This window comes from Aotus nancymaae, unplaced genomic scaffold (assembly GCF_030222135.1).
Source record: "Aotus nancymaae isolate 86718 unplaced genomic scaffold, 86718_ANA_hifiasm-v0.15.2.pri h1tg000006l, whole genome shotgun sequence".
Lineage (NCBI taxonomy): Eukaryota > Metazoa > Chordata > Mammalia > Primates > Aotidae > Aotus > Aotus nancymaae.
In genome coordinates, this window is record NW_026988417.1 from 73,250,772 (window position 1) to 73,271,916 (window position 21,145).

Sequence of the window (21,145 nt, forward strand, 5' to 3'; positions counted from 1 at the left end):
AATGTTGGCTTTTCAAAAAGATTGTCTTACTATTTTCTTGAGCTAATCAAAAGATTTAGTAAATTTTTGTTTCTGTTAGTATCCAAAGACTTACATGAAAAGCACATTAACCTTAAAAAGCTACTAATTAGAATTGTTTAAAACATGGAGGAACAAATTAGTTATGTAATCATGTGTATTATAATGGTCAATAAATTATATAAACCTATAATAGTATGAAAATATTTTATAAACAAAATTATTTTTCACTCGAATAATTATGCAGGTCAATCTTTCAGGAATCAGTGGGAGCTTTACTTTTATTTGTAACTACTTATATTTTTAGTCTGTTTTAAATTAACAATTAGATTTCCCTCTGTGTATCAATAATTAGATATACAAGTTTTAGGTTAATTAGAATGATTGCCAGTAGTCACATTGCTTTTTGATAAATTCCATTGTAATAATGCTTCAAGGTGATTACTGGTTCTTTAAGGTGTAAGAAATGTTATTCCTTTTTATTAAATTTTACTTTAAGTTCTGGAATGCAAGTGTAGAATGTGCAGGTTTGTTACATAGGTATACATGTGCCATCGTGGTTTGCTGCACCCATCAACCTGTCATTTAGCTTTTAAGCCCCACATGCATTAGGTATTTGTCCTAATGCCGTCCCTTCCCAACCCCCCAACAGGCCCTGGTGTGTGATGTTCCCCTCCCTGTGTCCATGTGAAGAAACAATATTCTTAAACTACATTTAAGACTCAGGAATTGGTTTTATGCTACATGTATACTTTTCCTGGAATACATAATCTACTGGGAAACATTACGAAAGAACATGGGAGTATAACTGTTTTGCTCTTCAGGGCAGTTATTATCAAAGGCTCTAAAAGTACTCTGCAATCAATTTTTATTGTCAGCCCTTTACAAAAATCCTCAAAGTCCAATAATTGGCTCGTAAAACTAAATAGTAAAGGGAAAGGGGAAAATTAAGCATGGTGCATTATACATGATATCATAAGTGGAGGCCTAATCTGTCACTATTAATGCATTTAGTTATTGATAAGCATGTGTCTGGAGTCACATTTTAAAGATTTGATCCTAATGTTGTCAGACGCACTGGCAGCCATTGCAGTGGTGTTGCTGCCATCATCTCCTCTGTCTCGATATTCTACCATGGAAATTAGGGATGCTAACACTGATGAACTCCGAGAGAAAACCACTTACAGAGAAATGTGAAATTCTGAGAATTATCAACAATGTTTTTTAAAAAATGGGCTGGCAGTTATATATTGGAATATTTACATGACAGAAGATGTTCTGAATGGATGTGGAACAGAGGAATTTTTAGGAAGATAAGGTAAAAAAAGAATCAGAGGCTGGGAGCGGTGACTCACGCCTATAATCCCAGCACTTTAGGAGGCCGAAGTGGGTGGATAACCTGGGTCAGGAGTTGGAGATCAGCTTGGCTAACATTGCAAAACCCCATCTCTACCAAAAATTAGCCAGTGTGGTGGCATGTGCCTGTAGTCCCAGCTACTCAGGAGGCTGAGGCAGGAGAATTGCTGGAACCTGGGAGGCAGTGGTTGCAGTGAGCCGAGATTATGCCACTGCACTGCAGCCTAGGTGATGGAGCAAGCCTCTGTTTCAAAAAAAAAAAAAAAAAAAAAATCAGAAAAATAACAACATCAGTGAAATGAAATCCTGGCAAAAACAGGCAACAACTGGGTACCATTTAATATGGTCAAACAATACATATTTGTGTTACGTCTATTAAATAAGTTTACATTTAAAATACTTACTGTTGAAACACAGTAGGTAGCTGGAATTATCTACTCTTGGTTATTGAAATGAATATATTTGTGTGTCAACCACACCATTTTGGCAATTCATTTTTATTAACAAATACATTCTGAGACATCACTATGTTTATTGTTCAGATTATTTGGCTAGCATTACCCTTATTTGTGTCTGAACTTTCCTAACAATAGTGTCCATCTTATTCATTTTTGCATTTGAAAATTAAACTGCTGGTCATAAATAAATTTATTTTCTACAATGGCAACAGTTAATCTCCTAAGTTAATATAGGAAGGACCTTTTCTATCTCAATAAGTAACATATTTGGTTCCAAATTAGCCACTTTAATTCCACTGCCACTGTTTCTTAGTAATCATACCATGTTTCTGGAAAATTTAATTTCACTTATTATGTGACTGGCTGGCCATCTGGGCATGTATTCTGGAAGAAGACTTTTGAAATAAAGCCATTCTTAACAGCCAGAATATAGAAAATAATCCTATTTTCTGAGTATCTATAGATGAAGGAAAGAGTATCTTCTTGTAACATCTTGCTGGGCCCTACACCTGAAGAAGATGAAAGCCAGCTGCAGCCCAACTAGCTGAACTGAGTAAAGACACAGATTGGTGTAATAACCATCCAGAAGCTCCTACCCACAGGCTGAAATTTATCCAAGCAATTTTTATAAGATAGTCTTATTCAAAAATTATCTTCCTATTTATGACTGGTATTTCCATTTCATTTCAATTAGCAGCATGTAAAGTAGTTTTTTTTGAAACTGTAGATATTAGATCCTGGAAGATAATTAACTCCATCATCTGGTTGTCCATATCTGCCGTCTGTAAGGTATATATGTTGTGTTCTTGCATGTCTGAATTATGGCTTTGGACTGTACCCTTGCATTTATTTTCACATCTCTATGGGATTGTGGGGTGTGTGTGTGTGCATGTGTGTGTGTGTGTTTGTGTGTGTGTGTGTGTATCCTATAACACAGCAACCTGTGGTTGGTTCATGTCAAATCCTTTAGAAGTTTGGAAAAAGAAAATGTGAAGCAGACAGGTGGAAAAAAAGCCGGTGTAATAAATAACAACTGGGAAGTTAAATTTCAGCTATGAATTCACAGATTACTTGAGACTTTATGTTCATTATGCCAATGTGCTGCATTCTGAGGAGATGGGGCATAGTTGCTACAGTGGTGTGATGCTGGGAGAGTGCTTGGGAGCAGAAATGATGATAATGAGCCACTCATCAAGATTTTTAAACCAGAATGACCAGTCACAATAGAAAACACTCTCAGACTATAGCTAGTCTGTGGTTTCTTCTGACTACTTTCTATAGTTTTCTTGAGGCACTAAGTGCTTTCTTATGGGTATCAGTGGACTCAGTGAGGCCTATTAGAAATAAATGTAGGTACAGTTTGTGTTCAGTTTCAACAACATTCTCTGATTTTAAATTCCTTTGGGTAGCCTTTTTAAAAATATCAAATAATTTTATAAAACTTCCTTGTTTATAATTTTATCTATAATTACAAAATTATATTTTTCACTTCTTTGTGTAGCCTTTTAAAGAATACAAAATGATTGTTATAAAAATTATTTTCATAATTTTATATATTTGTACTATAAAACTTGCATTCTTTTCATCATTAAATTTTTACTGAGCACCTGGTAGGTTCCAGGTGCTGTTATTGATTTCAGGCGTATACTAATGATCACTAGGCATATGATCTCTTTATTACATAGATTCTGCATTCCAATAAATAAATTTGACCAATATGTGACTAATACAATGCCAAGGATCATGTAATAACATATAATGAAGATTGGCTTGGTTACTTTGGCCTGGGAGTTTAGTATATGTCCTAATATATCTTTGACATTCTGATATCAGAAGGACAAAGAGGAGCTAGCTATTCAAACATTGGTGCAGGGAAGGAAAGATGGCATTCTAGGCCAAGAGTACATGACCAAGCATAGTAGATTCTGGGTAGAGAAAGAAACAGCATGACCATCAGGTAGAGTAGGATTGAGGTAGCATGAAGTAATAAATAAGACCAGAAAAACAGCCAGGGTGAGATGAAATGTAGACTTCATAAACCAAGGGAATGATTTTGGATTTTATTCTAAATCAATGAGGATTTAAATGGGAGAGTGACATGATTGGATATGCATTTTTAAATAAAATACCCTGGCTACTGTGTAGAGTCTGGATTAAGGAAAGAAGCAAAAGGGAAAATAAAGAAACTCTTTAGAAGTTTATTGTAGACAAGGCAAAATATCATGCTGGCTGCATTGAGATGAAAGTTGTAAAATGGAAAGCAGTGAATAGATTATGTTTTTATTTTATTATTTTATTTATTTTGCAGTTGAGAAAACTAGACTAGCTGATGGATTCCATGTGCAGTAGGAGGCAAAGGCTGAACCAAGTTAACTCCTAGATTCTTGGCTTGGACAACAGGGTGGATGGTATTTATTTAAAGCCATGGGATTTAATGAGATAATCTGGGGGCAGAGCTTATAAATTAGAAGAGGTGTGGGCCCAGGATTAAGCTCTGGAACATCCAAACATGTAGAAGTTTAGCCAAGGTGGTGGCATTAACAAGTTATGCTATAAGAACATGTAGTATGAGTGTAGTATGAGGGTGGTATTATGGAAGCTGAGAGAAGAGGGTATTTTGTAAATGACCCACAAGCTGTGCTTCATGCCACTGAAAGGCCAAATACATTAAAAGTAGAGCCACATCCCTATGATTTGAAAACAAGAAAGTACTTGGCGACCTGAAAAAAAAACAATCTTAGTCAAGTGCTGGAGAAAAAATTTGGTTGGAGAAAGCTTAGAAGAGAATAGGGAGATGAGGAAGTGGTGATGACAGTTACTCTTTCAATTAGTTTTTAAAATAAGGCAAAAATAAAAATGGCAGTAACTGAAACAAAATATGGGGTCAAAGGAGTTCACTTGTTTTAAAGACATGAGATTCTAGAACGTATACTGTTGGGGTGACCTAGAGTGGGAGAAATGGATAAAGCTAGGAAAAATGTGACTGACAGCAGGATGAAATCCTTGAGAAGGTAAGAGAGGACAGTATCCAGAGAATTGGAGGACATAGGTTGCATTTGATGGGAATATTATATTCATCCTAACAAGGGGCAAAATTAATACCTAAGAGCAAGTGTAGATAAGGTTGTATTGGGTGGGTAGGTAGGGGTGTGGTGGAGTGATGGTGAAGGGGAATGAAGAGTAAGAGAGAGGAAGATGACGATTTTGAATAGGAAAAAAGCTGTGAAATAGACTTAAAAAGTAACAAGAAAATAAACACACTAAGACAGTATGGCAGTATTGCCAAGTGTGTTGAGGCTTGTGGTCATGAATTAATTTAGTAAAATTCTGTGCTTTCTTCCAGCAAAGTGCATGATACGACAACTATTCCACTGTTATCCTCTCTTCTGAGTGATTTCCTGTAGGTTAAATCTGAACACTGGTTGAAAGTTTAAGTTAGAATATTATCACAGAATTCTGAAGCTAGATGTGCCTTCAGAGGCCATCCAATCCTAACTCATTGTTTTCCAGAATAAAAAATTACTTCCTATTGATTTCTTAAAACACATCATTCTTGCATTCTATGGTATGTACTTCACACATAGAATCCATTTTTTCTCATATATTTTCCACTTTGTACACCAAGCTTGTCAAACTTGCAGCCCACATGCCACATGCAGCCCAGGATGGCTTTAAACGCAGTCCAACACACATTAATAAGCTTTCTTAAAACAATATGTTGTTTTTTTTTTGCAATTTTTTTCTTAGCTCATCAGCTATTGTTAGTGTTAGTGCATTTTATGTGTGGCCCAAGATAATTCTTCCAGTCTGTCCCAGGGAAGCCAAAAGATTGGATACCCCAGCTGTATACTGTATCCATACGTATATGTTATCATGGCTCCTGAAAATTTCTATTTTTCTCACTTGTTTACACATTTATATATCCAATCTGCTTAGTTTTTCTCCTTCCTTTCTTTTATTCAGCCAACTACCAGTTCAGGTCCTCCTTCTGTCTTCCCTAAATGATAATATCCTTGAAGTTTTAAAGAATCAGATGTTGTTTGTTTGTTTATTTATTTATTTATTTATTTATTGCACTCTCAAAGCCTAGCACAGTGCCTGACTCTTTGGTGACTTTACATGATTATGGAGCTAAGTAAGTTTTACTTTTGCTTCAATAAGTGAGAATGAATAGGAAAGATGGATCAAAACATTTTTATTGTGATTAATCTGTAGCCAAGAATATTTGATATCCTAGAAAAGTAGAGCTGAGTATAATGAGTTGAATTAGCTCTTAATGGAATTGGCACCACTTCCTTTAATGTTTCCCTTGGGAAGTCTATTGATTTTTTTCCCTTTCTGTATCAGCTTGGTTGTGACTGGAGTTGTATTACTACTGTGGCTGCAGAAATACTTAAGTACCTGATGAGCTTTGATATGGTACTCAGAAGCTAGAAAAAAGATGTGGGTTTAAAATACATCAAACTCTTAGGAATTCTATAGAGATCATCTAAATATATTCCTCAGAGAGGCAGCCTATTTCCACCTTGTCTCTGGGGATTTAAAGGTGTCTCCTTTTATTTTCTCCGGAGATTTTATCTGAATTACCTTTTTACCCTCAAGTCAGCACCTCATTATTTGAGTTTATTATGTACCAGCACGGTTTCATTAAAAACCAACCATGTCATTGTTATTTCTTATTTTGAGCAGGTAAAAGTTTGATCTAAAATGAAAATCTTCTGACTTTTGCTTCAGGGCAAAAAGTGTGTAGTAAACTTGAAATCTCTCTGGCGGTAACATTCTTTCCCCCAAAGTTTCTTGAATCCATCTCCCCTGCAACTACTCCCAATTTCAACCTCCCCCCATTGTTTCCTTCTATCTCCTGACCTAAGGTGTCTTCCTACCTCCCCTCCAGTCACTTACTACTGTCAAAATAATCTTTAAAACTGTGGTTCTAATGATCACTTCTTTGCAAACACTTCTTTTGGTTCTCTTTTGCTTGGAGTATATGGTTAAAGCTTCTTAAATAGACCAGAGCACGGTCTACTTCAAACTTGCCTTTCCATTTTTCTGCCCTCTTGCATATATCCTGCGCTCCATATAAATTTCCCTCATCACGATTCTCTGAACATACCTCTCATTTTCTCACCTTGAAACTTTAGCACATGAGATTCAGTCACATGGACATTTATTCAGAGCCCCAGCTCCCCATCTCAGTACTTCATGTTCATCACAAAGGTCGTGTCCTCAAACTTTGCTTGACAACTTCCAATTGGAAGTAACTTTTCACTTATCTGAATTTGCATAGTGCTTCAAAATATCTCTTTGTCAAAAAGAATTCTGGCCTGTGCTATTATTATGTTGGTATTGCTAAGTAACTTTCTAAAATGTAGGTGCTAAAATTTAGGTTGTTGATCTTGATATTCTTCATATGGAGTGTAATGCCTTTCACCTTGTTTCCAAAATGAATGACTTATGTATAGAAAAACTGTTTTATTCAGCAAATACTTTTGAGGGATCATTATGTTTCAAGAACCATGTCAGATGCTGAGGATATAGTGGGGAAGAGGGTTGACATAGTCTTTGTCTTTATGTGCATGGATTCTAGTAAGCAGTATAGACATTTATCAAATACTTTATAATAAGCAAGATATTACAACAAATGATAAAGGCATTAGAAAGTGCTCTGGGGACATATAAGAGAAGACTACTATATCTCAATCTCTATACCTATATCTATAATAGGGAGCTAATAGGTAAATGGAAACAGTGTATACTGTGAAAGAATGTCCTAGGCAGAGGGAACAGCATGTTTGAGACCCAGTTGCAAAAGAAGTGGGGGCTCCTTTGAAAACTGAAAAAAGTCTGGTGTGATGGAACATGTAACGTGTGCAGTAGAGGCTACCAGAAGAAGGTCAGGATGTGGAATGTCTTATAAACCATGTCGAAAAGACAAAACAAAATTGTATTTTCTCCTAAGGGTAATGGGGAGCCAATGAAGGTTTTTAAAAGAGGCCTGATGAGAGCTGTGTTTTTAAACAAACACTAACTACATTGTGAAGAGTGGAATGGAAAGAGGCCAGAAGAGTATAAGGAAACAAGAAAAGATGATATTCTTGGAGTTTAGGTGCCAGACTTTGGCTTAGGCAAGGAAGCAATGTCAATTAGGTTGGAGAGAAATTTAAGCCTTCAAGAGAAGTACCTGAGAGATGAAAATAACACGCCTTACATTTCAGGGGTGAGGGAGGGGTAAGGTTCAAGACCGTCTTCCCTGTTTCTCACATCAACAACTGAGAGGAGGGAAACCTGTGTGTTGAAAGTGGGAACACAGGAGGAGGAACAAAATTAGGAGGCAGAAAAAGAGGAAAAAATTAATTTATACGTGTTATACATCCAAATGGCATCTGGCAGGTGTTTAGATACGTGGTTGGAAGAGTGACCTGGTTGATTACATAGATTACATTCAGAAGAGTGACCTGGTTAATTACATAGAGAGAAGAATCATATGCATGTTGAGCAGTAAGTAAAGCAATGAGTGTGGGTGAAACCGCCAAGTAAAAGTGTAGAGGGAGAAAAGGGTCTAGGGGAGAACCGTGAGACTCTCCAACTTTTACAAGCTAAGTAAGGAGAAAAGGAGCTACCAAAGAGAACAGAGAAGAAAGAGCTAATGGAAAACCAACCAACCAACCAACCAACCAACCAACCAACCAACCAACCAACTAACCAACCAACCAGCCTCAACGCGAAGTAACGTGATAGAATCTAAGAGAGGGAATTTTGAGGAGAAGGGCGTGGTCACAGTGTCAAATGCTGCTAAGTGTCAAGTAGTATGAGAACAGAAAAAATGTCTATTGATTATAATGGTAAAGATGTCATAACTGACTTTAGTGAAAATAATGGAGCAGTGCATGAAACCAGCCTGGAATATGTTGGGCAGAAAGTGGAAGGTAAGGAAATGGAGATAGTGATTGCAGATAACTCTTCCAAAAGCTTTGCTGGAAGGGCAGGAAAGCCTATAGCTAAAGTTGTCTGTGGAGGTGAGGGTAGTTTTGGGGATAATTTACTTATTTTAAAAATGGGAAAGAAGGATCGCACCATTGCACTCCAGCCTGGGCAACAAGAGCAAAACTCTGTCTCAGAAAAAAAAAAAAAAAAAAAAAAAAAAGGAAAGGAGCTGGGGTGGGGAGGGAGAGGAAGGATAAATTAACAACATAAAAGAGAGGGGATAATTAAAATGAGAAATTCTGAGAAGACAGAAGGTATTGAACCTGTGTAGTGAAGGTATAGGAGGAGGTAAATCTCTTCCTTTACACAATCGAAGAAGTAAATGTTGACATGAATGTGAATAAACTTGTATACAGCATTTGACTGCGGGAAATCTATTATGTTAACTTACCGCTTTTGGGAATAGGAGTTAAGTTTATTTGCTTTGAGAAAGGAGGATATAAGATTAAGGAGAGAGGAGAAAGTGGAAAAGCCATTGTAGAAAATAAGAGTGAATTGAAGAAAAAGAAAACATAGTAAGATTGTAGGGCAATTCTGAGCACCTGCTTGCAACTGGCAGCTTCACATTTATTGTGGTGGCCATCTATTCACATATGCTGTAGTCTGATCGCCCACTCACGGGGAGTGGAGTTTTAGGATACAGTCTGATTTCCATGTAGCCAAAAAGTTTGAGGGAATTTTCAGTGAGGTTGTTGGTAATGCCTTGTAGAGCCACAGAAAGCCCAAGTTTTTTTCTGTTCCAAAGTGGTGGCTGTGGTGATCATACCCCCATCATCTATCCCATAGCACAGTAGTGGTTTTCAATTTTTATCAGCTCCAGACATCTGTCACCCCAGTCCTGGAAGGAATTCCGTCTTATACTTGTATTTCTCTCTCTTCTGGAATTTTCCTTTCACACTGTCAGTGACAAGGCAGGAGCAAACTCCTGGATTATGACCATGAACACATTGTGTCTCTGGGACAGAGAAGCAGTGGAACCAGAACTCCAGCATCTTGGAGTAACTGAGACCATGTGGAAGTCCAGCGACATCATCACAAGAAACAGCTCAAGTAAATTTAGTGTCAACATTATTAGCATAAAATTGCACAAATTTAGTGCAAAAAAGCTCTCCTTGGCTAATGATTAAGCAATATCCCTCACCTGTAGTCGCAGACACTTAATAAGCAGTTGGGCAATATCAGACACAAATCTCTTGTCCTATTAGAGTAAGCCTATGTTTTTTCCCCCTACAATATAACATATGAATAGAACATCTTAATAGAGCCTCAAGTTCTTATTAACATAATAAGCAAAACATTACCCTTCTTACCATGTCAACAAACCAAAGTATGTTTTCCTTTCACTTTCTCAGCTATCATAATATATTGCCAAATATTTTGGAATAGAAAAGTGTAGAACTTAATTTGAAACTCTTCCACCAAGTATGTACCTTAAATCTGGCATATATTTTGTTATTCTTACATAACATATGTTTCTTCTCCCTCACATCTTTTGTAAGAGAGAGATTTGTTATGAATATACATAATCCTTGTTTGTCCTTTTGCAAAGAATGGAATTTCTGGGATTGGTGCTAAATTCCAGGTTTCAGTCTTTAAAAATCCTGGACTTGAAGTAGGAATTCATGTTATCCAAAATAAAGTATTTCTTGGTCATAACAAAGGCCTTGCGATGAAAAAAGAAGCTTGCTGAAACTTATTAATTTCTTTGTTGCCACCCTTTCATGTAATTTCTCAGGCACAGGTCTGAAAGTGGTTTTGAACTTAAATTGAAAGTTTGGAAAAAGACAATTGCTTATTATTAATTCTAGCCTTACTGCAAGGAACAAGGATAAATTTATGAATTTTCTCGATATTAACAGAGAAGCTAATTTGTTGAAAATCAGCCTCAGTGTTTTGAGTTAGAAGGCATTTCTAGTCTCATTGACTGAAAATAATTTCATGATTGTTTAAATTTAGATGCTGTAGAGATCACTTCATCAAAGAGAGGTTGACCAAGTGGTAAATTTAATGAGGTTTCCCTAAAAAATGCACAATCACAATTGATAATAAGAGAACAATATTATGATCAATTTTATGATCAGAATTATGATCAAAATTATGAACAATATTATGATTAGTCATGGCAAACCATGACCTCACATTTTACTAACATATAGGTCCTTTTCATTAAAGTGCTATAGTTTAATGAACCCAAACATTTCTTAGATGCTTTACTATATCTTAAAAGTGATGAAATCTTGATATAGGCGGACTTTAAAACAAATGTAACACATATAAGCACTCTGGAGACTTCAGTCGTATTCAGCAATGCATGGGCAGCTCCCAAAACCATTTTCATTGTATCCCTCTCTTGTTCAAGGATATGGGTGCTACTTTTTGCAAACTCTTCAACCTAGCATTCAAAGTTTTCCTGCCAGTCTACTGCCTGTATCTAGTGAGCTCCCTTCCCTCTGCTTTCCTTACTAGGCCCCTCACAACGGTCAAAACAATTTGCTGCTTTTTCCTACATAGAACTGATTTTTCTTGCCTCCCTATCTTGGAATATGCCATCCCTTTTGCTTCTTTGTTTTGTGTGCCAACTCATGTTCCCTATCACAAGTTAAATTATCTTTTTTATCCTCTTTACTTTTTAGAGACAGGGTCTTGCTTTGTTGCCCAAGCTGGAATGCAGTGGTGTGATCATAGCTCACTATAACCTCAAACTCTTGGGCTCAAGCAATCCTCCCACCTCAGCCTCTTGAGTATCTAGAATTGCAGGTACATGTCATTGTACCTGTTTAATTTACTTTTTTTAAATTTTTGTAGAGACAGGGTCTCACTATTTATTTTTGTAGAGACAGGTTGCCCAGGCTGGTCTTGAACTCCTGGCCTCATACAATCTTCCTGCTTTGGCCTTTCAAAGTGTTGGGATTACAGATGTGAGCCACAATGCTTGGCTTTTTTTTTTTTTCCTAAATAACAAATAAAGTTAATAATTAGTTCCATGTGGCTCTTCAAAATAATGAGTTCATGTAGCTCTCATTACCTCTACTATATTTATATGTGAAATCCAAAGTAATACATTGTGTTATTATTTTTGGAATTTTGGCCAAGTCATTTAAATTCATTCTGTATCTATATTGAGAACAGGACCAATGCTAGGTAGTGAGTTTGTTGTCATGAGCAAACAAGATAATGTATGTAAAGCATTTAGAACGGGTGCAGGCACATGGTAAGTTCTCACTGTTATTATTATTGCACTAAAGCAAACACCTATATTCTTTGTACAAAGAGACTGAATCTTTTCTAAGTTCACCCAGAATAATGCCTCTTTTGTGCTCAGTTCATCCAGCATAATGCCTCTTTCAGGAAGAATTTAGTGAACTCTCTAGACAACAGAGAATACTGAGACCTATATCCCTTACTAATGAACATGTTTTAGTCATATGTATTTCATCTGTATCCTTGGGCTACTTGAATTATCTTTAAAAATATTAGATGATGCCAAATTGTTGATGGTTGTTAATTTTAATACAATGAGGGTAATCTATTTTTGGCACTCAATACAGTGGCTGGCATGCAGGGTGCATTCAATAAAAGTTGTTACTATTATTACTTTTTTTTTTTTTTTGAGACGAAGTCTCATTCTGTCGCCCTGGAGTACAGTGGCGCGATCTCAGCTTACTGCAGCTTCCACCTCCTGGGTTCAAGCAACTCTCTGCCTTAGCCTCCCGAGTAGCTGGGATTACAGGCGCCTGCCACCACACCCGGGCAATTTTTGTAATTTTAGTAAAGATGAGGTTTCACCATGTTGGCCAGGCTGGTCTTGAACTCCTGACTTCATGATCCACCCATCTCGGCCTCCCAAAGTGCTGGGATTACAGGCGTGAGCCACTGCGCCCAGCCTATTATTACTTTTGATGGGTTACTAGTGTCTGAGGTTTTTCCTCCTTTTTGTTTTTCCAAATTCAGTGATTAAATTGCATTAAAAAATAAGGCCCAAAATATCCTTTAAAACATGCCAGAATACATTCATTGAACAAAAAACAAGTTAGTAATACCCTAAAGTTTGTGTCTATATCACTTCAAATTTGCAATTCATGATATCATAATTTTTGAGATGACCTTTTTAAATTAGGAAAGCTAACTGAAAGTGAAGTATCTTACCAGATGTTTTCATTAAAATTTTGTTAGCCCATCTGTGAAAATCTTCAAGATGAATTAAAAATGTACTTAGAGAGCAACAATTAAAGGCTTAGCATTGTATTATATGTTAATTCTCAAGAACGGTTTGTAAAATACTAAAATCCAAAAATTGGTTCTCAACATATTTTGCCAGCTGCTATGTTGGATTACTTTAAATTCATATTTTAAAAACACAATACTGTTCTGAAGAAAACCAAAAATCTTTAGTAAAAGCCTTTATTTAATAAGTTGTCACAGATATTTTATCCTTTAAAAAGGGCAGCTTCAACACAGCAAAATTTTCCAGTGTGCTAAAATAGTAAAACACATGAAAGCAATAACTTGGTGCCAAAAAAGGTCTGCAAAGACTTTTTTTTTTTTTAATTGAGCTTCTTTCCTTTGGGAATTTCATAAGTTGCTTCTTGTACACAAACATTAGCAATAATTTACCTTTGTTATAACTTTAAAAATAATTTAATAAAATCATTATTTTATTATTGTCCTTGTCACATCATTTCCATAGACTTGTTTTTGAGATACTCCTTTTGCCAAATATCTTCATATTTTTGTCTTGCATAACATCATTTTAGAATGCAATTGGGAGCTGATTCCTAGTATTTTGTCTGTCTCGGCGGTGTTATACTTTTTAACTTTGGATTGCAGTTTGCACCTCTCTGTTGCTCCACAGTTCAACTAAGCCTGAGTCGGTGGATGACTATCGGACCTGAACCTGGAGTGGGGTTAATAAAAGACAGTTTTCCCAGGAGTGAGGCAGGAGCCAGAAACTCAGCAACAAACAGGGGGTGGGATTAACGTGCAGAGCTCACGACGGCCTCAACTGATTGGCAGGAACTAAGTGGGTGGAGCTTCCTGACCCTGCCCCCCTACTTCCGTTGCTAAGGACGCTTCGGCTGAGGCTACCGCCATGGATCACGAAGAGGGGCTGAAGGCCGTGGACAATATCGTCACTCAGTTCAACACCTATGAAGATTTCCTGGACTCGCAGATCACTGCTGTGGACTTGTACTACCTGGAGGTAAGGAGGTAAGGGCGAAGCGCAGCAGAGTAGCCGCCATCCCGCGTCCCTCGGTCCCTCCTCGAGTTCCCGCTTCGTAGGCTGGTCGCCCCCTGGGGCTGAACAGCTCAGCTGTCAGGCTCCACGGTTTTGGGACGGCGACACCCGCTGGGGAGGTGAATTGCTGGGCCCTTCCCGCCCCGCGCTCCTCCGTCTGGACTGAACTTGGGCCCCTGGAGTTACAAAGCGCAGAAACGCGCGGGCACACGCACGCTGGGGAGTCCTGAATTTGTGCTTCTCGGCCTCCCCTGCCTCCTCCCAGCCCACTCCCCTTCCAAAGCCGCTCTCTGAGAGGAAGGAGGCCTGCTGAGAAGTCTCTGGCTGAGATCCAGGACAGACACCTGTTTCTCTTTGCCTCGCCAACTGATATATTAAAGAACAGAAGATGGCATCTTTATACCAACCTAGTGTATTTGGTGTTATATTGGGCATTTGGGTTCATAAACTTCCACCTCATGCTAATTGATTCTGAAAGTCCTTTCATTATAGACACCCATTACAGGTAATTGTGCAGACAAATTCCTGATTCAACTTTATCAAGTTGATGATCACAACTAACGTTGAGAGTAAAAATATACTCACAAAAAAGGCGCGAAATTGTATCTAATGGGTTGCTGTCCTCTGCCTAACAGCCAACTTCCCCTCCCCAGCTACCGCCGCTGCAGGGTGGTGGGGGACAGAGTGGAGGTCTAGTCCTCTGCCAGGGGAAAACCCGGACGCGCGGGAGTTAACAAGCCACCAGTGCTGGGAAGCTGGGAGGTGGACAGTGGCTCCCAGAGTCCCAGTATATTCCTAGCCAAACTCCCGGGACCAGGCCCACTAAACGGGCACTCACCTGGAGATTCTGCTGTGCTCGCCACAGGACTCAGAATTGCTCCATCCCTATATAGGCCAGAGAGAACAAGTGCCACTGTGTGGTGAAAAGCCACATCAGTCTGGGAAGGATATGCATCCTGCCACCAACCCCCCACACTTCTGATCTGTAACAAAGTAACTCTGCATTTTAGTGGATTGACACTTTTGGACTTCAAAGGTTGGTTACAGGGCCTTTCATTTAAATATGGATTACAGGTTTCAAAAGTGTTATTCTTCAGTACACTTAAAAAATAAATGTAGGTGGTATTTCCACTATAGGTCCTGGCTTCAAAAGCAAAATTTAAAAATATACAGATAATATATTTCAAGTCATGAAAGTCAGTTTTATGCCTTGCATCTAAGACACTGAAGGGAAAGAAAAAAAGTAATCCTGCTAAACAATGTTTACATCCAAATTTTTGAATGTGAGTATGGACCTAAAACATTAATATTAATTCAAGTGAGAAATTAAAAATTTGTGTTTCATCAGTCAGAGTTTTTGTTTTTTCTGAGATGGAGTTTCACTCTGTTGCCCAGGCTGGAGTGTTATGGCCCCATCTCGACTCACTGCAACCTTCGCCTCCCACTTCAAGCGATTCTTTTCCCTCAGCCTCCCAAGTAGTTGGGATTACAGGCCTGCACTACCACAGCCGGCTAATTTTTGTATTTTTATCAAATACCACATTGGCCAGGCTGGTCTCAAACTCCCGACCTCAAGTGATCCACCAGCCTTGGCCTCCCAGAGTGCTGGGATTACAGGTGTAAGCCACCATGTCTAGCCCATCAATCAGAATTTATTAAAGCTTTCTAAAATGGGAGATGGTAATTATATTTGTGGAAGTGATAAAGAAATTTATTTTTACATTTGGCATTGGTTAAGTTTATTTTTGTTGTACTTTCATAAAAAGTAAGATGAAGATTTAGTTGAATAATGATAATTAGATAGGTATATATATTATATATATTTAGATTGATTAATGATAACTTTTAAAGTGCTATTACTTCTGGAGAGCTACATTCTCAAATACTTTCTATGGATGCAAGTTCATTGTACACTTAGGTTACACAGAAACAAGTAGACTCCTCAGCATTCTTTCAGCGGTAAGGCAAGCATGTTTCACAAGTCATGGATCATGCTAAGGGAGCTAATACTTGTGCTTTTCCTTTCTCTCTCATCATCATCATCATCATCCCTAATTGACGTTGATTTGAATGGAACAATTTTTCAAACATTTTAGCTGACATAATTTTCTATATTTATCATATACAACATGATGCTTTAAATTACATATACATTGTGGAATGGCTAAATCAATTTAACTAACATATGTATTACCTCACATAATTCTCTTTTTTTTGTGGTGAGAACACTGAAAATCTATTTTCTTGACAGTTTAAAAGAGCATATGTTGTTATTAACTGTAGTCACAATCTTATACAAGAGGTCTCTTAAACTTATTTGAATGAAACAAATGGTAAACTGTAAGTTAGAGGTAGCATATTTAGTTAGAAGAGGCTAGAGTCATGAGATTTTTTTTTCTAACACTGCAATATTGTGTTTTTAATCAACTTGAAATTCCATTTTTTGCATACAAAATGAAGCAGTTGGATGAGATTACACTCAAGTTTTCTAATGTATATAAAATTTTATGAGTTATCTACACTTTCATCTACTTATCTATGTACTCATGTATTTATCCAGCCACCATTTTAGCTGATAATCCTTCACCAAGCACTTGATATAGTAGAGACTGCCTAAACTGCTAAGAGTTTTTAAAGAATCTGTTCTAGAATTGAGCTGAGAAACCTAAGTTTGGTATAGTGCTTACAGTCCAGTCTAAGTTTTATTTATTCAGCAAACATTTTACAAGCATTTACTATCTTCCAGGTACTCTTTTATTGTATAGCATATTATTCTGCTCCCAAAAGTTTTCAGTTAATCTTGATAGAAATTTAGTACAAATGATTCACATACAAAATAACCATATAATCTGTGCCAGATCCATTCTCTACCCTCTCTAGCTTTGTCTTTGCTCCTGGAAGATGACCTTCATGGTCATTAGTCAGGACTTTTTGGCTTTAGGTTGGTTTCAGCCAATAGGAGGTACCAGTGGGAGTTCAGGGAGCTGGAAGGAAGTAGTTAGAGGATTTATTCCCTGTCATCTTCCCACTGTCTGTGGTTTATAAGCAGCTGCATTCCTTAGGTCTGGCCATCTTCTCATTCTCTCCAGGGTCTGGCAGTGCTATAGACTCTCTCCAGGGTCTGGCAGTACTCCCTGTTCTAGGAATTGCTTCCTCCCTTACCTTCTTTTATGCCTAATGGTGTTAATGGCTTCCCACCATTGCTAATCCAAGGATGCTTACCATCCCATGTTGGTTTCCATTAATTTTGCCCATAGCTTTGTAAATAGTGCTTTTATTCTTTTTGGTAATTTCTTTTGAGTTTGCCAACTATTTGCTGCCATGACTCTAACCACTACATATAATCATTTAACATCTCAGATCACAATAAGTACACAAATAGTGTGTGATTCTAATAACCACACAATTTTTCACACGATGCTTGCTTAGGAAGAAAGAGAAATATGGAAAAAAAGGGAAACTAATACCAGTTAATTATTTGATGAGCTAGAGAGGAGTAAGTTGGCTCAGGAGAATAAAAGAAGCACTTTATGCTATGCACACTGTACTTTGCTTATTTTACTGAATAGCTTCAAGGCATCAAAAGAAATGCATCACATTGTAGCAATTAGATTTTCCTCTGCTAACCCAAATAACAATATTTGTTCTCGGAGTTAGTATCATCTAACCTAATTAACTTAATTCCCTAGATCAATATATAGATAGTTGAAGAGTTTTGGCAAAATTCTTAAATATAATTTTCCAGGTTCTTTATTGGCAATTCTTCTATTTAAATAAACACATGCCCTTTATTTTAATAAAGCTGCCTGTGACCACTGGAAAAATAAAAGTCCTGATTAACTGCTTTTCTCAGGTAAAGGATCAAAGAGTGTTAGAATTATTTAAAATGTCTCTGACTAATGGTTAGCAGTAACAGCTAAACTATTTACAGAGATAAACAACATGGAGTTTCACTTAGGGCATTGTCTTCCCATTATTTATAAAATAGAAATGGGGAGGGGCCAAGATGGCCAATTAGGAGCAACTGCAGTCTGTGGATCTTGTGGAGAAGAATGAAAATGGAGAGTGAATTTGGCACATTCAACTGAAATATCCAGATTTTAGCTCTGGGACTCACTAGGCAACCAACTTGACCCATGGAGAATGAAGAGAAGTAGGGTAGGGTGACGACGGTCCACCCCAGGGGTGGGACAGAGCCAAAGGAATCCTCATCCCCAGCCAAAGGAAGCTATGAGTGATTGTGCAACCCTGCCTGGGAAACCACGCTTTTCCCACAGACCTTTGCAAACCACGGATCAGGAGATCCCTTCATAAGGCCATGCTACCAGGGCCTTTGGTTCAATACACAGAGCTCTGCAAAATCTCAGCAGAGTAGTTGCTCAGGCTTACACAGAGGCTCACACAGATACCCAGGAGTTTTTCAGACTCCAGCCTCAGGAATCCTGACAAGGTGGGAGTTCCATCCTTACGTCCCCTTACATCCAGGGAGCCAAGCAGTATCATTCTGAAGGCCCCACTACCCCTGCACCTCACAAGTTAAGAGCCACTGGCTTGGAGTTCCAGTTGGCCAGTGCAGCAGGCTGGAGAATGCCTGAGATGGACAAATTTCCAGGAGGAAGGGTTCCTGACATTTTTGCAGTTTGGGAAACTCAGTTCTAGCTTCTCGTTCTGGGGAGTGTAGGCCCTGCAAGGAGGAGTCCCTCACAATGCAGCACAGCTGCTGTACCAGAATGTAGCCAGACTGCTGCTGCTGCTTTTTTTTTTTATCTTTGAGATGGAGTTTTGTTCTTGTTACCCTGGAGTCCAATGGTGCGCTCTCAGCTCACTGCAACCTCCATCTTCTGGGTTCAAGTGATTCTCCTGCCTCAGCCTCCCAAATAGCTGGGATTACAGGTATGTGCCACCACACCTGGCTAATTTGTATATTTTAGTAGAGATGGGGTTTCATCATGTTGGTCAGGCTGGTCTTGAACTCCTGACCTCAGGTGATCCACCTGCCTCAGCTTCCCAAAGTGTTGGGATTACAGGCGTGAACCACTGTGTCCAGCCCAGACTGCTTCTTTAAGTGGGACTCTAATTCATCCCTCCTCACTGAGCAGGGACCTCCCTGTAGGAATTTCAGTAACTCCAGCCAGGATTATACAGACAGACTCTGATCTCTCCCTGGGACAGAGGCCTTGTGGGGAGAAGCAGCCATTGTCTCTGCAGTTCAGTTGACTCAACCTTTCTAGCTTCCTGGCTCCGAAGAGTCCAGGCAGTGTGGATGAGGAAGGGTCCCCCCAACACAGCACACATGCTCTGCCAAAAAGCAACCAGACTACTTCTTTCAGTGGGCTCTTGATCCCATCCTTCCTGACTGAAGCCTCTTAACAGGGGTCTCCAGACACCTTCTACAGGAGTGTCTGGGCCAGCAAATGGTCAGTGCCCCACTGGAATGGAGCTCCCAGAGGAAGGAGAAGGCTGTCATCTTTGCTGTTTCACAACCTTCACTGGTGATACCTTCAGGTAAGAAAAACTGAGGCAGCTAGGGTCTGCAGTGATCCTCCAACAGCAGCCCTATGGAAGAATAGCCTGCTGATAAAAAGAAAAAGAGAAAGCAACAACAACAACAACAACAAAGACCCCACAAAAACCCCATCTAAAGGTCAGTAATTTCAAAAATTGGTTAGATAAGCCACAAAAGATGAGAAGCAGTCAATGCAAAAATGCTAGAACTCAAAAAGTTTCCTTCAAATAACTGCAACAGCTCTCCAGCAAGGGCACAGAATTGGACTGAGGCTGAGATGCCTGAATTAACAGAGGTAGGCTTCAGAAGGTGGGTAATAATGAGCTTTGTTGAGCTAAAGGAGCATGTTATAACTCAATGCAGAGAAGCTAGAATAATGATACAACAATACAGGAGCTGATAACAAGAATAGCTGGGTTAGTGAGGAGTGTAACTGACCTAATGGAGATGAAAAACACAACACAAGAAATTCACAGTGCAATCATAAGTATCTATAGCAGAATAGACCAACCAGAGGAAAGACTCTCAGAGCTTGAAGACTATCTTTCTGAAAGAAGACAGGCAGACAAGAATAGAGAAAAAAGAATGAAAAAGAACAAACAAAACCTCTGAGAAATATGGACTATGTCAAAAGACTGAACCTATGATTGATTGGGATACCTGAAAGAAACTGGAAGAACAGAGCCAAATTTGAAAACATACTTCAGGATATCATCCAGGAGAACTTCCTGAATCTAAGAAGACAGGCCAACATTCAGGTTCAAGAAATACAGAGAACTCTAGTAAGATACTCCACAAGAAGATCAACCTTGAGACACATAATTGTCAGATTCTCCAAGGTCAAAGTGAGAAATGAAAGAAAAAATGTTAAAGGCAGCCAGAGAGAAAGGCCAGGTCATCTACAAAGGGAAACCCATCAGACTAACAGTGGACCTTTCAATGAAAACCCTGTAAGCCAGAAGAGATTGCAGACCAGTGTTCAACATTCTTCAAGAAAAGAATTTCCAACTCAGAATTTCATTTCCAGCCAAGCTAAGATTCATAAGCAAAGGAGAAGTAAAATTTTTTTCGAGCAAGGAAATTCATCACCTCCAGCCCTGCCTTGCAAGAGCTCTTAAAGGAAGCGCTAAATATGAAAAGGAAAAACCATTACCAGCTGCTACAAAAACGCACTGAAGTACACAAGTACACAGACTAGTGACACTATGAAGCAACCACATAAACAAGTCTGCAAAATAACCAGCTATCATCATGATGACAAGATCAAATTCTCACATAATGATATTAAACTTAAATGTTATGTGAGAATTTGCTAAATGCTCCAATTAATAGACACAGAATGGCAAGCTAGACAAAGAGTCATGACCCATTGCTATCTTGTCTTCAAGAGACCCATCTCATGTTCAATGGCAAACATAGGCTCAAAATAAAGGAGAAAAATTTACCAAGAAAATGGAAAAAAGAAAAAAGCAGGGGTTGCAATCCTAATTTCTGACAAAACAGACTTTAAACCAACAAAGATTAAAAAGGAGAAAGAAGGGCATTACATAATGAGAAAGGGTTTGACTCAACAAGAAGAGCTAACTA

The 21,145-nt window shown here is 38.4% G+C and overlaps 1 protein-coding gene across 2 annotated transcripts in view; it reads left to right on the forward strand.

The window, feature by feature from the left end:
- The first annotated feature begins 13,867 nt into the window (after positions 1-13,867).
- CFAP299 (cilia and flagella associated protein 299) overlaps positions 13,868-21,145 on the forward strand; it is a 622,065-nt gene continuing 614,787 nt past the window's right edge. For both annotated transcript variants that reach the window (XM_012447076.2, XM_012447077.2), the window contains exon 1: positions 13,868-14,016. In XM_012447076.2, the coding sequence (XP_012302499.1) occupies positions 13,906-14,016 (111 nt within the window). In that variant the 5' untranslated portion in view covers positions 13,868-13,905. The remainder of the gene's footprint in view (positions 14,017-21,145) is intronic.